This window comes from Rhineura floridana, chromosome 17, assembly GCF_030035675.1.
Source record: "Rhineura floridana isolate rRhiFlo1 chromosome 17, rRhiFlo1.hap2, whole genome shotgun sequence".
Classification (NCBI taxonomy): domain Eukaryota; kingdom Metazoa; phylum Chordata; class Lepidosauria; order Squamata; family Rhineuridae; genus Rhineura; species Rhineura floridana.
In genome coordinates this window covers 13,740,839-13,754,283 of record NC_084496.1, presented here as the reverse complement: position 1 = coordinate 13,754,283, position 13,445 = coordinate 13,740,839, and the positions used below count along the sequence as shown (strand labels likewise).

At 43.2% G+C, this 13,445-nt stretch overlaps 1 protein-coding gene across 2 annotated transcripts in view; it reads right to left on the bottom strand.

Moving 5' to 3' along the window:
• The window catches only part of IQCK (IQ motif containing K), a 40,354-nt gene that overhangs the window by 25,546 nt on the left and 1,363 nt on the right, over window positions 1-13,445 (bottom strand). The window contains exons 2-6 of one of the 2 annotated variants that reach the window (XM_061599849.1): window positions 12,371-12,465; window positions 9,405-9,543; window positions 8,246-8,343; window positions 776-828; window positions 410-487 (exon numbers count right to left, since the gene is read on the bottom strand). In XM_061599849.1, the coding sequence (XP_061455833.1) occupies window positions 410-487; window positions 776-828; window positions 8,246-8,343; window positions 9,405-9,543; window positions 12,371-12,465 (463 nt within the window). The remainder of the gene's footprint in view (window positions 1-409; window positions 488-775; window positions 829-8,245; window positions 8,344-9,404; window positions 9,544-12,370; window positions 12,466-13,445) is intronic. The other variant, XM_061599850.1, reaches the window with a different exon arrangement.

Here is a 13,445-nt window from a genome sequence, read left to right as displayed (position 1 = left end):
CTCGGTTTGTTGTTGCTGAAACACATTTGTCTGTACTTTGGAGGAATCATTATCAATGTAATCCACACAAAAGGTGGGTTTTCAAACTGTTGCACTCAGTAAACAATATTTGTTAATTAGGGGGAAAAAATTCAGAATAAGAGTAGGCAATTATAAAACACCCTCTTCTTGGGAATAATGAATCTTGTAGCACTCTCTCTCAATTTCTGTGCAAATTAACCTAGGACAAACTGCCCTGAAACAAGGTGGCTACCAAATTAGCATGCAAGTCAGAGAGTTTTTGTTACACATGAATAATAAAGCAAATTGAAAAGGGGACAATTTGACTGAGCTTCATCCTGTCATTTGCTGGATAGGGGGGCAGGGCAGGGTGGGGGGAAACAGTGCTCGATTCCTGAGTGATACTTACTGATCCTTTAGCCAATCTTTCACAAAAGGGATCTCAAAGAACTCAACATACGCTTCGTCTTTCCGCTTTGGGTTGTGGCTGATTGGGTCACGAACAGAAGGTTGAAAAGACAGCATTAGAAAAGGAAGTCAAACACAATCATCTCAAAACGGTAAACAGACAACAGGAAAAAACAAACAAAATTTTGCAAACATTGCAGGCGTAATAATGCAGGGGTAGCCAACACGGTGCCCTCCAGGTGTTGTTGGACTAGAACTCCCATCATCCCTGACCATCACCCATGCCGGCTGGAGCTGATGGGAGTTGTAGTGGAGGGCACAGTGTTGGCTACCCCTGCTTTAATATTTCAGGCCATACGTTACTTACTTGTATAACCATTCGGTTAGGAAATCCAGGGCAATAAATCTTGTTCTTTTCCTCTACGAGATAGAAGATGGCATGAAAAATAAGACAAATGTCAAAGGAATAGCTGACTAGCTTCCCCAGCTTGATGAAAAGGTTTCTGCCATACTGTAGGTATCCATTTTGTATTTTTTTAAACTCACATTCTTTTAGTTCATTTTGTAACTTTATCCTGCTTCATACATTGCCTTGGGACATATTTGGAAGGTGATTAAGTATTCATAATGATTTGATTTTGATTTAATTTCATATTTGTATTCCGCTTTTCCAACAACCATGTTGACCTCAAAGCGGTTCATGACAATGGCATTAAAAAAAGAGTAGGAGTTTCTATCAATATAATCACATCTAAAAGGACAATAGCATATAAATAAGGCAAACACAAATTCAGTAAACAATACAGTTCAATACAAAATGATGATGATGATGATATTTAGGTGGATTTGTCCCATAGACAGATAAGATAGACTCATCCCTTTCTTCAGTTAGAACATAATAACTGCTGGATTAAGCCAGTGGTCCGCCAGATCCAGCATCCTGTTCTCACGGTGGCCAACCGGATGCCTATGGGAAGCCCGCAAGCAGGACCTGAGCGCAACAGCACTCTTCCTTCTTGTGGTCTCCAGCAACCAGTATTCAGAGGCACGGTGCCTCCAACAGTGGAGATAGAACATAGCCATCATGGTGAGTAGCCACGGCTGGCCTGATCCCTCCATGAATTTGGCCAAACCTCTTTTAAAGCTATCCAAGCTGGCTGCCATCACTGCCTCTTGTGGGAGCAAATGAATGATCTCCTGGTGGTTTACTCGTGTCTCCATCTCTACTGGGCCTGGGAACCTTTTTTCTATGAAGGGCTCTTGACCCACAGGAAAAGTCAACTGCTGTCACAGCGGATGGGGTGTGAAGCTAGAGCCAGCAGTAGAAGGAATCTGAGCCAAAATAATAATAATAATTTAATTTTAATAATTAAAATTGGGCAAAGGTTTTGCTGCAGGGATGAGGAACTACAGGCCCAGGGGCAGAATGCAGCCCTTCAGGCCTCTCTCTCTCTCTACTTCAATGCCACACCTACTCCCAACCACACCCCCTCTTCCCAGGCTACGCCCTTCACCAGCCCTGCTTCAGATTGCCCTTTTGCCTGACTGGAATGCATCCTTAACAATGATTTCTGCTTGTCTGCTTGCATGCAGAATAGAGTGAGTGACTGTTGTGTAGAAATTAGCCTCTGGCCCCACCCACCACTGGTATGTGCCCCCCAGAAGGTAGTCCAGAAGAGAATTTGGCCCTCAAGCTGAAAACATTTCCCTATCCCTGGTTTGCAACACTGCAGAATTGCATAGGGTTTTTTTTCTTTGTGTGCCACCCCATATTTCTCTTATTTAAAAGCATTTATAAACTGCTGAATATTTCAAAAAAATCTCTTCTAAGCAGTGTACAATATTTTTTTTTTAAAAGCAATATATATTAAATCAAGAACAAAAAAGCAAACTAAAATCAATAAAAACCAGCAATATAAAAACCCATAAAAGCAAATAAGAGAGAAATGCGGAGGATTCAGACATGCAAAACAGGGTCGAGTCTTATGGGTCAAGGGAAAAAAGGGCAAAACAAAGGACGTCTTTACAAGACATCTGAAGCAAGTGAAGGTTGCTGCTTCACAAAGGGAACGGCATTCCACAGCACAGGGGTAACTGCAGAAAATCCCTGTCTTCAGGTCACTGCCCTATGACATTCTGCAGGGTGTGATGCTACAAGTGAAATTTCCCCAGATTTCACATACGTACACACATGAAGCAGAAGAGGCAGTGGTTCTCAGAGGGATGGTCCAGAAAGCAAGAGTGGGCCCACAGTGTCTGGCAAACCAGATGACACTGAGGGCCACAGGAAATCAGGCTGAGGGCCGCAGGTTCCTCACCCCAGCTTTATATTGTTTGGAGCAATCGAGGAGGACGCAGACCAGAAACTCATGCAGTCACCTGCACGCTCTTGATTCACTTTCCCGGATAACGGCCTAGCTAGGCTTTCATTTATCTCCTGGAACATCCAAATAGCTTTTGGGGTTAGCAATTCCCATAGGGAGCTGTGTCTTATTCCATCCCAATATAAAGAAAAAAGAAATACGTTTCTTAAGTTGATATTTATTACATGGAAGCAGAACATCCTCTCCTGGGACGACTGTTTCTAAGAGCAGGCCATTTGGATTGAAGGGATTAAACGAGTTAATGTAAGAAAGCCTCCAGAGTTCTCTTGTATGTTTGTGATCAATCAGCAAGCATGACTGAAAAGCAACACCCATGAGGTCAGGGTGGCTTGCTTATTTATTTAAGCCATTTGTACTGCAGCATTTAGCCTTAAAGGCTTTCCGAGTGGCTTACCAAAATCAGTAGTCCCTGCCCTCAGTTTTACAATAAAAAAGAAAGGAGACATGACACACAAGGAAAAAGGAATGGGGGGGAGGAGGGGGGAGGCAAGCTTACGCACAGGTTCTTACAGTTTCAGCTCTTATAATGCAGTTATATAGTTCTTTCTGTGCAGATTCTGGCTGTCTGGAAGCGCAGCCCCTTCCTTGAAGCGCTCTTCCCCCTTGATCAGATCCAGGAGTAGAACTGGTGTCCATGTTCAGGCCAGGCGGCCACAGTTTTCTTCCTTTAGACAACTAACTTGATGACAGTTCAAATCCTCACAGGAGAGGGCTCCATGGAGTTCTCCTCCTTTGCCAATGTTGGGGGGGCGCGTTCTGGATCGCTTGCCCTTGATAAAGAGCAGCCCCTCTTTGGAAGCACTCCAACCTTCATAAGTAAAGTTGAATGGGGGCAAATCCAGTGCCGCAAGCCATCCGTAAAAAAGGGCATCAGTCTTTTCACACAGCTGCCAAGAAGGATACGGCTTTCAGTGGCTGCTAGCCTTTATAGCTATGTTCTACCTCCACGGTCAGGGGCACTATGCTTCTAAATAACAGTTGCTGAGGAATCACAAGTGAGGAGGGGCTGTTGCGCTCAGTCCTGCTTGTGGGCTTCCCAGAGGCACCTGGCTGGCCCCTGTGAACACAGGATGCTGTACTAGGTGGGCCCCTGTTGGTCTGAACTGGAGGGGCTCTTCTCATGCTGTTCACTTCTGTAAACAGTTTCTGTGGGAGAATTTTCCACTGGATTATGCAGTAGGCAGGGAGCAAAATCTCACAATGTCTTGTAATACTGTGGCTATTTTAAGCCAAAAGTAATAATCTAGGCACTCATAGGCAATTTCTCAGGGGGTGCTGTTTCACAGAAGTTTGCTCCTTCCCTACAAAAGTAACAATTTAAGAATAACCAACCGCAGTGTCTCTTTTGCCAACAGCAAACTCCAAATTTTATTTGCTTATTTAAAGCTTCTTTTAAAATAAAAAACCCTTGCTCTTCAGCCAAAAAGTCTCTGCCCTCAGGCTTTCACAATCTAAAAGATATGACAAAAGGGAGGAGGGAAAAGGAGAATAAACAAAGGAGCAGGTTCTAAACAGTTACAAAGTTCTTATAATGAACTTATAATAATGGCCTAGAAATGTGTAGCCTGATGGAAAGGCTGCTGCGAGATGACAGGAGAGAGGGAGGAGCCTGATGGAGCTGGTCTTTCAACAAAGTTGATGGAATAGGCTCTGTTGTCCTCTCCCTCTGCTGTAGCCTGATGGAGTGGCTGCTGGGAGATAACCAAAGCTTGACAGCTGGTAGGGAGGAGCTTGATGGAGCTGGTCTTCAGCAGAGCCAATGGAGTGGGCCCTGCTGCCCCGTCTCTCCCTCTGCTGTAGCCTGATGGAATGGCTGCTGCTAGATGTGTTTAGCAGCCACATTGGTGCCATAGAATTAGAAACACAGGACCTCTCCAGACTCCAATTTCTTTGTTTCAAACACATCTGCTGGTTAACAATACAAATTGTATGGAGGTTTTTCTTTTTTCAAAGAAGGAAAAAAAGTATTCAGCAAAACTTGGGAGTTTCCCTCAGCCTGCTGAAACCTGCCTCCTGTACATGGCTGGTGCCATCTTGGCTACATAAGTAACACCCACAGGCTGAACATCGGAAACAGATGGAATGACTGAGAGTTCCTGTCACAGGACTCCCATTATGTCACATCTGGCATCAATGGGAAGGAAAGTCTCTCATGGACAAGGTAACAAATAGCACAGCCAGCCTCTTTTTTGAATGCAGGTCTCCTTAGTCCAGGTCCAACACTCCATCACACTGGCTGATTTTCTCAAGGGTTCAACTCCAGCAAGGCCCATGAAATCACCCACTAGAAATCTAGGCGACCCCCATCTATTTTTCAGACTCCAGCAGAGTCTCTCAGTCAGAGCGAAATTAAGCCTGCCTCAGGCCCAGCTGTGAGATACTGAGCAAATCCGGATATGCACAGGAAACCTCTGTACAATGTGCATTGTTAAACAGCAGTTGTGTTTGAAACTATTTTCACAATGAGAATTATTTCCCATTCTTTATTACTTTTGTTTTACGCCGTGGGAGACAATGCAATGCAAAAATTATGCTAATACCTCGATGAATTGCTCCTCATTAAAAACAAGTAATCAGAAGTAACAACACTATTTTCTTTTCTTTGCAAACAGTAGTATTAACCCTCAAAATATTTAATAAAAGACTGCGATTCTAACCATGCTCGCTTGAAAGATTTTTGTGATGTGCCTTCAAGTCGATTGCGACTTATGGCGACCCTATGAATCAGTGACCTCCGAGAGCATCTGTCGTGAACCGCCCTGTTCAGATCTAGCCTATCAATATCAATAGGACTGACTTGAGAGAAAGTATGTTTAGGTGAGGAGTACTCCCTAGAGAGGCCCGCCCGGAAGCCACATCACTGTTATTTAAGCAAAAGCATTGCAGTTTTCTTAGGCTTTTAAGAGTGATGGTTAGCACTTTTTAGAACTTTGACCAGTTTCTATTTTACAGTCTGCTGAATGAGTAATTTAGTCCTGGGGACGTGCTATCATCCTCCTGATCACTGAGAAACTGCCCTCACTGAGACCTTCCCAGGGATGCTCCTGTGCCAATCTATGTGGAGGGACAACCCAACCGTTGGGTACAGTGAGATAGCTGCCTCAGGCAGCAGATACTGGGGGTGGGGATGGAATGCAGCAATGAGGTGTTAGAGGACAGCACTGTGTGTGCCACACACCCTTCCTTGTGACCTCCAAGCTAGCCTGATGGCTTCCAGGGAAACGTGGGCATGTCTGTGGGGATGTGCTCCTTGTAGGAAAGGCCAAGCCAGTGCAGATAGGAAGTGAGCAGGAAAAGCAAACAATCTCTCGTGCATTGGATTTTTTAGGATATTTACTTTTACGTGCATGACAGGAAATACTGGGGGGCACACTGAACCCTGTGGGCACAACACTGGAGATCCTTGGCCCCATGTAGGTGTGTGGCTCTTGGCAGGTGCCCAATGGTGCCTACCCCTGACTCCAGACTTGCACTTGACTCCTTGTGATCCCAGGTTATATAAAGATATGAGATGATGATGATGAAGGCTTTTGGGGTGAGGCACAATGTATCAGTCTGAAGCATTTATGCACCGTGCTTGCTCTGTTGATCTTATCTTGTGGTTCCCCTCTCTCTGCTCTTTGTAGCTCTTCTTTTGCAATTTTTAAACAATGGTTACTAGTTCATTTTACATATATATTTTATACTGAAGTTTTTGCTAGCCTCTTCAAAGGTTGTTAAAAACAGAAAGGCAAGAGCTTTTTAAAATAAAACTAAAATAAGGAACAAGCAGAAGTCAGTTGCGTACAATAAAAATGCATTTTATATCATTATATAATACAATTGAGATCAGTTTTGCAAAAACACAGACAACGGTGATTTTCAGTTTCTATTACCAGCTATTTAATTGCAAGTGTCATTTTGAAATGCATTTCAAATTGCCCCCAGATACTCTGGTTATTCTTGTTTAAAAAGAATGTTTTGTGGCGGTGTGTGTGCACACATGTTTTTTTAAAAGGGGATGGAAATTAGCTTACCATTAATAGCTGCTACATCTTAACTATGATAAGCCAGTCAGACAGCAAAGAATAAACACAATAGAAATGAAGTCTTTAAAAGGTTAGCTTCTCTAAAGCCCATCATTAAACCTGTGGGGGATCAGCAATTTCAACACATTAATGAGGCGTGTGCTACAGTTGCATGTGCTCAAAATACTGAACTGGCCCACAGCCAAGCTAAATAAAATATTAACCTTCAACCCTTACTCATGCTGGGGCACTTCCGTGCACGCTTAAGGGGAGGGAGCAGAAGCTCAGCTTCTGACCTTCAGGGCCCAGATATCCAAGGTCATGAAACTAAGAACATCAGAAGAGCCTTGCAGGATCAGGCCAGTGGTCCATCTAGTCTAGCCTTCTGTTCTCACAAAGGCCAACCAAATGCCTATGGGAAGCCCACAAGCAGGACCTAAGAGCAACAGCACTCTCCCCCCCTGCAGTTTTCAGCACACTGTCTCCAACCGTGGAGGGAGAACACAGTCATCAGGGTTAGTAGCCATTGATACCCTGGTCCTCCATGATGATTGCAGAAGGGACACAAACTCTGGCCTCTGCCATTAACCAGGGCACCAAAGGCCACTGGGAGGCTGCTCCTCCTGCCTCCCAAAAAGAACATCATGGCAAGTGGAAGACCGAACTGACTCCATCAGTTGGTCAGAGAAAAAGCAGCTATAGAGAGCTTGCTTCCTCCTTTCCCTGCCAGAAAGAATACTTAGCTCCATAAAGCAATTTCCCTGGGATTGCAGAGCAGCCTATATCCATCGACCATGGGACAAAGAGCTGCAGGGACTGTGTGAGTTTAGGACACGTGTCATTGAACTACAACTCCCATAAGCCCCAGCTAGCATAGCCAGGGGTAATGGACGTTGCAGTTCAGCAACACCTGGATGGCCAAAGGTTCCCTATGTCTAGTTTAGGGCTGTGTGTGTTCTCTGTGTGTATTATTATTGTAAGCCATCTTGGGGATTATAGGATCGAAAGGCAGAATATAAACCTACTGACTAAACAAATAAAGATCCATCTAGTCCAGCATTCTGTTATAGGCAGTGACTCTCTAGATTCCTCTGGAGAAACTCACTTGCAGAAGAGGATGGGGATGGCCTTTCCCTGACATTTGTCTGGTACTCTAAGGCATTGCTACTTTTGAACATCGAGGCGTCATTTATTATTGCCACCCCATATAACAATCTTCCCCAACCTGGTGCCTTTCAGATTTGGACTCTAGCTCCCATCAGCCCCAGCCCACATGGTCAATGGTTAGGGATGATGGGAGTTGTAGTCCAACAACATCTGGCAAGTCACTGGGCTGCTGGTATATATCGTAAGATGCCTTGAGAACTACTGGTAAGTAGGCTAGGTATCACTGTCTGAAATAGACCATTACATTTCTGAAAACAAACTAATCACTCAAAAACTGACCTCAAAACATTTTTCCTTTTTAGCCTGATGCAACAGTTCTGCCATTCCTGGTAGAAGCTCGGGAAATATGTAATGTTCTAAGAATTCTCTTGGAGAACCTGGACAAAAAAAATTGGCTTTCAGTAAAGGATTCATTCTGATATGGTACTATCGTTTCTGTTCACACATCATAGCCAGGGCATCACTCAGTAAAATGCACAGACAGGCCCTCAAATTAGCAGAGCTTGCTTACCAAATTTTGAAGAAAGTGAAATAATACATGTTCTTATCTCAAGAAACCCACCCCTATAAGATCATTGTCTATAGTCTGCCACATCTGCACTATATATTTATACCATTTTAAACAGCCATGGCTTCCCCCCAAACATCCAGGGAACTGTAGCTTGTTAAGGGTCCCAACAGTTGTTAAGAGACCCCTGTTCTTCTCTCATATCTACCATTCCCAGACTGGTTTAACCATCAATCCCTCTTCCCAGGGAACTCTGGGAACTGTAGCTCTTTGAGGGAATAGGAGTCTCCTAACAACTCACAGGACCCTTAACAAACTACAGTTCCCAGGATTCTTTGGGGGAAGCCAAGACTGTTTAAAGTGAAATGATATTTTTAAAAGTGGTATGATACTTATTTCTTAGGTTGTTGCTATTATATATGTAATTTGTTTTTCCGTTGTACCTGAGATAAGTAATAGCTTATGTTGTGAGGCTTTGTATTTTATTATGTATTTCTTCTTCTTATAATTGCTTTAATTTTTTATATTGTATAAATATTATGCTAAGTGTTGCCATATATCGTTTGCTATGTTCTATTTTGTGAACTACCCTGGGGTCTCTTAACAAAGGGTGGTACATAAATCTACAAATTTAAATCACATCATCATCATCTGGCACAAATGTGGCCAAAACTACTGAATGACACCATTGTCCCAAACTCCTCCAAATGCCTACAAACTACACTCTGGCTTTGGACAATTTCCCAGTGAAGTGGGTTTCTGTAAATGTGCACAGATGCCACTCTGATAAAAGGCTATTGCACACTCAGCACTTGAACGCGAAGAATAGCTTACCAGCTAGCTCTCTTTGCTGAATCTTGGCTGGTTTAATTTTTTTTCCTTGAAAAAATTCCATTCAAATTAAAGATGGCAAGCTGTTTTCCAACTTACAGGTTTTTAAGTCAGGTAGCTCAGGTGTTGTTGGTAGGGAAAGGAAAGAAGGGGTCTTTGGAGGAACTGATTCATCAGTTGCTGCTTTGATCTGATCCCCACTCAAAACTGGCAAAGTTTCAGCATCCACGGGAACCTGCTTAAAATCAAAGTTAATGATATAAATATTCTGACATGACTGCAAAGGGAAAAAAGTTTAAATAAGCTGATCCCAAAAAAGAAATCCAAACTCAGTACATATCCTGGAAACAGTCAGGTGCAGTGGATGGAGTGATGAAAATGGATTGGAGAAATCCAGATTCAGCCTCCCCCCCAGTCATGAAGTTCGCTCGATGAATAACCAACCTTACAAGTGTGGACAAAACAACATGGAAAGGGCCGTATCTCGATGGTAGAGCATCTGCTTTGCATCCAGGGTTTGCATGCCAGTCAACTGACCAATCAAATATTGTCAATTAATTATAAATTTGGGAAGGGTCATAGCTCAGTGCTAGAGTGTCTGCTTTGTATGCAGAAGGTCCCAAGTTCAGTTCCAGGCATATCCAGGTAGGGCTGAGAATGTCCTTAGCCTGAAATCCTGGATAGCTGCTGCCAGTCAGGGCAGACAATACTGCACTAGATGGACAGGTAGTCTGACTCAGGGTAAGGCGGCTTCTTATGTGCCAGGTGGGAAGAAACAAATACACCAACCTGATGTCCATGAAGGAAGGAAGGGATTAAAATGTAAAAATAACCCTCACATTTAATTTAAGTTTAGATGTCTGGTGAAAACTGTGTTACTTACCAAAACTTCAGTCACCGGTACTTCTTAATCTACAGCTACTGAACCCTGATTTGTTTAGTGCTGTTATGTTTTATTTATTTCACATATTTTTATACCACTTAATACTAAGATAGTTTCTAAACGGTTTACAAAATAGTACAATATGCATATATAACAAATAATGAAATTGAGAAACTCAGTGTAATACACTACAATGCAATATACAATAAAACTACAATGCAATGTAAAAAAAAAAGAATCCCACCCCGCAAAAAGCAAAAACGTAGTAGCACATTTTGAAAACATCTTTAGAGTCAGGGGTCCTGTCCCTCTTCAGCCTCACTCTTGCCAAGGCACATCCTGACTCACGGTATACAACTTTCACCCCATCATAGTTTTTTGTTCTGCCCTGTATCCATCCCATGCAGCACTGTTTCCATTCCACCGCAGTCTGTCTTCCACCAAAACAAATGTCTCACTGTCAGCTATGGTGAAATTATGTAATTTACGTAATTTACTTAATCACATAAATGACACTGTTACATTATTCTACCCTGTTAATTTCAGTGCCAAGGAAACACAATGCAAATGGGAAAAAATAATCAATTATGTATCATTTGCAGACTAAAAGCAACAACAACAGCAAATACTGATCCATATGTGCCAGACTGATAAGCGAACGTCGGCAATTTCCATTCCTGTTTCCCCGAGAATTCTCTGACTTCCCTAGTGATGACTTACAATTCCCACCATCCTTACCAAACTACAGTTCCCAGGATCCTCCATGGCCATTAAAGTGGTATACATCTAGTCCAGCATCCTGTGCTCACAGCGGCCAACAAGACGCCTATAGGGAACCTGCATGCAGGACCTGAGCAACAGAGCACACTCCCCTCTTGTCGTTCCACTGTGAAAGGATCTTTAGTCTCTGCCTGCATTCACAATGGTAGAGATTCAAATGATATGAACAAACATAAACGTCAGGACTAAATTACCATCATTACCGCTCTGTCTGTCTGCTTCTTTTAACCTTTTGATCAAGAAGAGTTTACTCAAATATATAAGAACACAGAGAATAAAATTTCATGCATTTTTCCTGCCTATTTGTAAGGAGGAAGCTGGCAGGTGGAGTGGAAAATAGGGCAGTGCAAAGGACAGCCTGCTGCTTAGTATTAGATGCAGATACTTTGGGAGCTCCAAAACGAGATCTGAAAAGGAATATATCAAGAAGAACCCTGCAACACCAGACCAACAATCCATCAAGTCTAGCATCCCCTTCCTTATAAGAAGTCCAGAGGCAGGACACGAGGGAAACGGCCATCCTCTGTCATCTGTCCTCCTGGAGCTAGTTATTCAGTGACATAGCGCCTCTGAAGATGGAGGAACTCTATCAGGGGAGGAGAACTAGAACCTTACCCCTTCCAAACTCTGCAGGCCATCTGATGGAGGGTGGGGCTTGCTCTCAGAGCCAATCAGCTGACTGGTGCTGAAAGTGTGCCTGCGGTAGATTGGCAGTTACAGCTAGCCCCCTTTAAGTCTGTTTGCAGGTACCGTGTGGATTCAAAATGCACCTGCAAATGGACATTTTTCACTCTGTAGACTGGCAGGCCCAGTCTGATCAGTGCTGTCAGTAAGCCCCGCACAACAAGAACAATGGAGAGTTCAACTTAAGCTCCCGATTGTTCCTTAGCAGCCACATTTTCATCTCTCCCACACGTGATATCATATATGGTGGGTGTGGTTTGGAGAAACTGGTCTCACAAGCCAAATTAAGACTCCTGCTGGGCCTAATTACGTCTGTGGGCCAGGTTCCCCTCCCGCCCCCATTTATAGACTCATTGTGGCTAATTGCTGTTGGTCAATCTCTCCTTCATGAATTTGTCTAATCCCACTTTAAAACCATCAGAGCCAGCAACCAGCAACATATCTTGAGGCAGTAAGTTCCACAGTTTAACAAGGCACTATGTGAAGCAATACTTCCTCTTGCTGTCCTGAATCTCGTGCCAATCAGATTCACTGGATGACCCCCAAGCTGTATTACAAGAGGGGAACACAAACGTCTGCCCATTCACTTTCTCCATCCCATCACCTTTCCTCATGTCCACCCTCACACCGAGTCACCTTTATCTTTGATGGAAATTTTATACTAGCATCTTAACAAAAAACAAACATTTCCAGGTTCTCTTGGGTGAATTCTTTTTACCTGAAAAGTAAATACAGGCTCCTGTCTCTCTTCATGTACAGCCTCTGGTTTCTGTTCAATACTGTCAGGATGGGGAGGCTGTCTTGCTTCAAATTCTGGGGGGGAAAGGAACTGTCAGATGTTTATCCCTAATTTCTGACAGATGTTTATATCTAATAAACTGGAGAGTCAGTGTGGTGTAATGGTTAGGGGGTTGGACTATGCCCTGGGAGACCCAGGTTTGAATCCCCACTCAGCCATGAAGCTCGCTAGGTGACCTTGGGCCAGGCACTCCCCCTCTGCCTAATCTACCTCACTGGGTGGTTGTGAGGATCAAACAGGGAAGGAAGAATTATGTACACCACCTTGCAGGAAAGGTGGGATAAAAATGTAATAAATAAATTTTGAAGGTCTGAGCACTTTCTCTGAAATGTATAAACCACAGTAGTGAACTCAGGTGCTGAATTATGATGACTCAATAGCCCAAACGGGGCAACTGATTTGTACGTCACCTAGAGTGGCCATTGGCCAGATAGGCGACACATAAATTAAATTATTATTATTATTATTATAATGAGAAACAACAGGGAGATATGAGTTGTTAGGAGACCCCCTTACAAAACTACAGTTCCTAGAGTTCCTTGGGAAGAGGGTTTGATTGTTAAACCACTCTAGCATTGTAGCTCTGTGAAGGGAATAGGGCTCTCCTCACAACTCTCAGCATCCCTTGCAAACTACAGTTCCCAGGGTGCTTTGGGGGAAGCCATAACTGTTTAAAGTGGGATAATACTGCTTCAAACGTATAGTGCAGGTGGGGCCTCTGTCTCATATCTACCCACCCTTCACCACAAGGTCCCAGAGTGGGTTACAATAAAACCTACAATTCTAAAACAAATAAAAAGAGTTACAACCATAAAACAAGTTTAAAAACAATTACAAAACCAGTTCTGTACAGAAAAAATGAAAAACAATTCCACATATCAAAACAATGCAAACATTTAAAAATAATTCCACATTTAAAAACATTTTTTAAAAAGACTTCCAATACAGACGCAAACTGGGCATCTCCAGGTAGGACTGGGAGAGACTCCAGCCT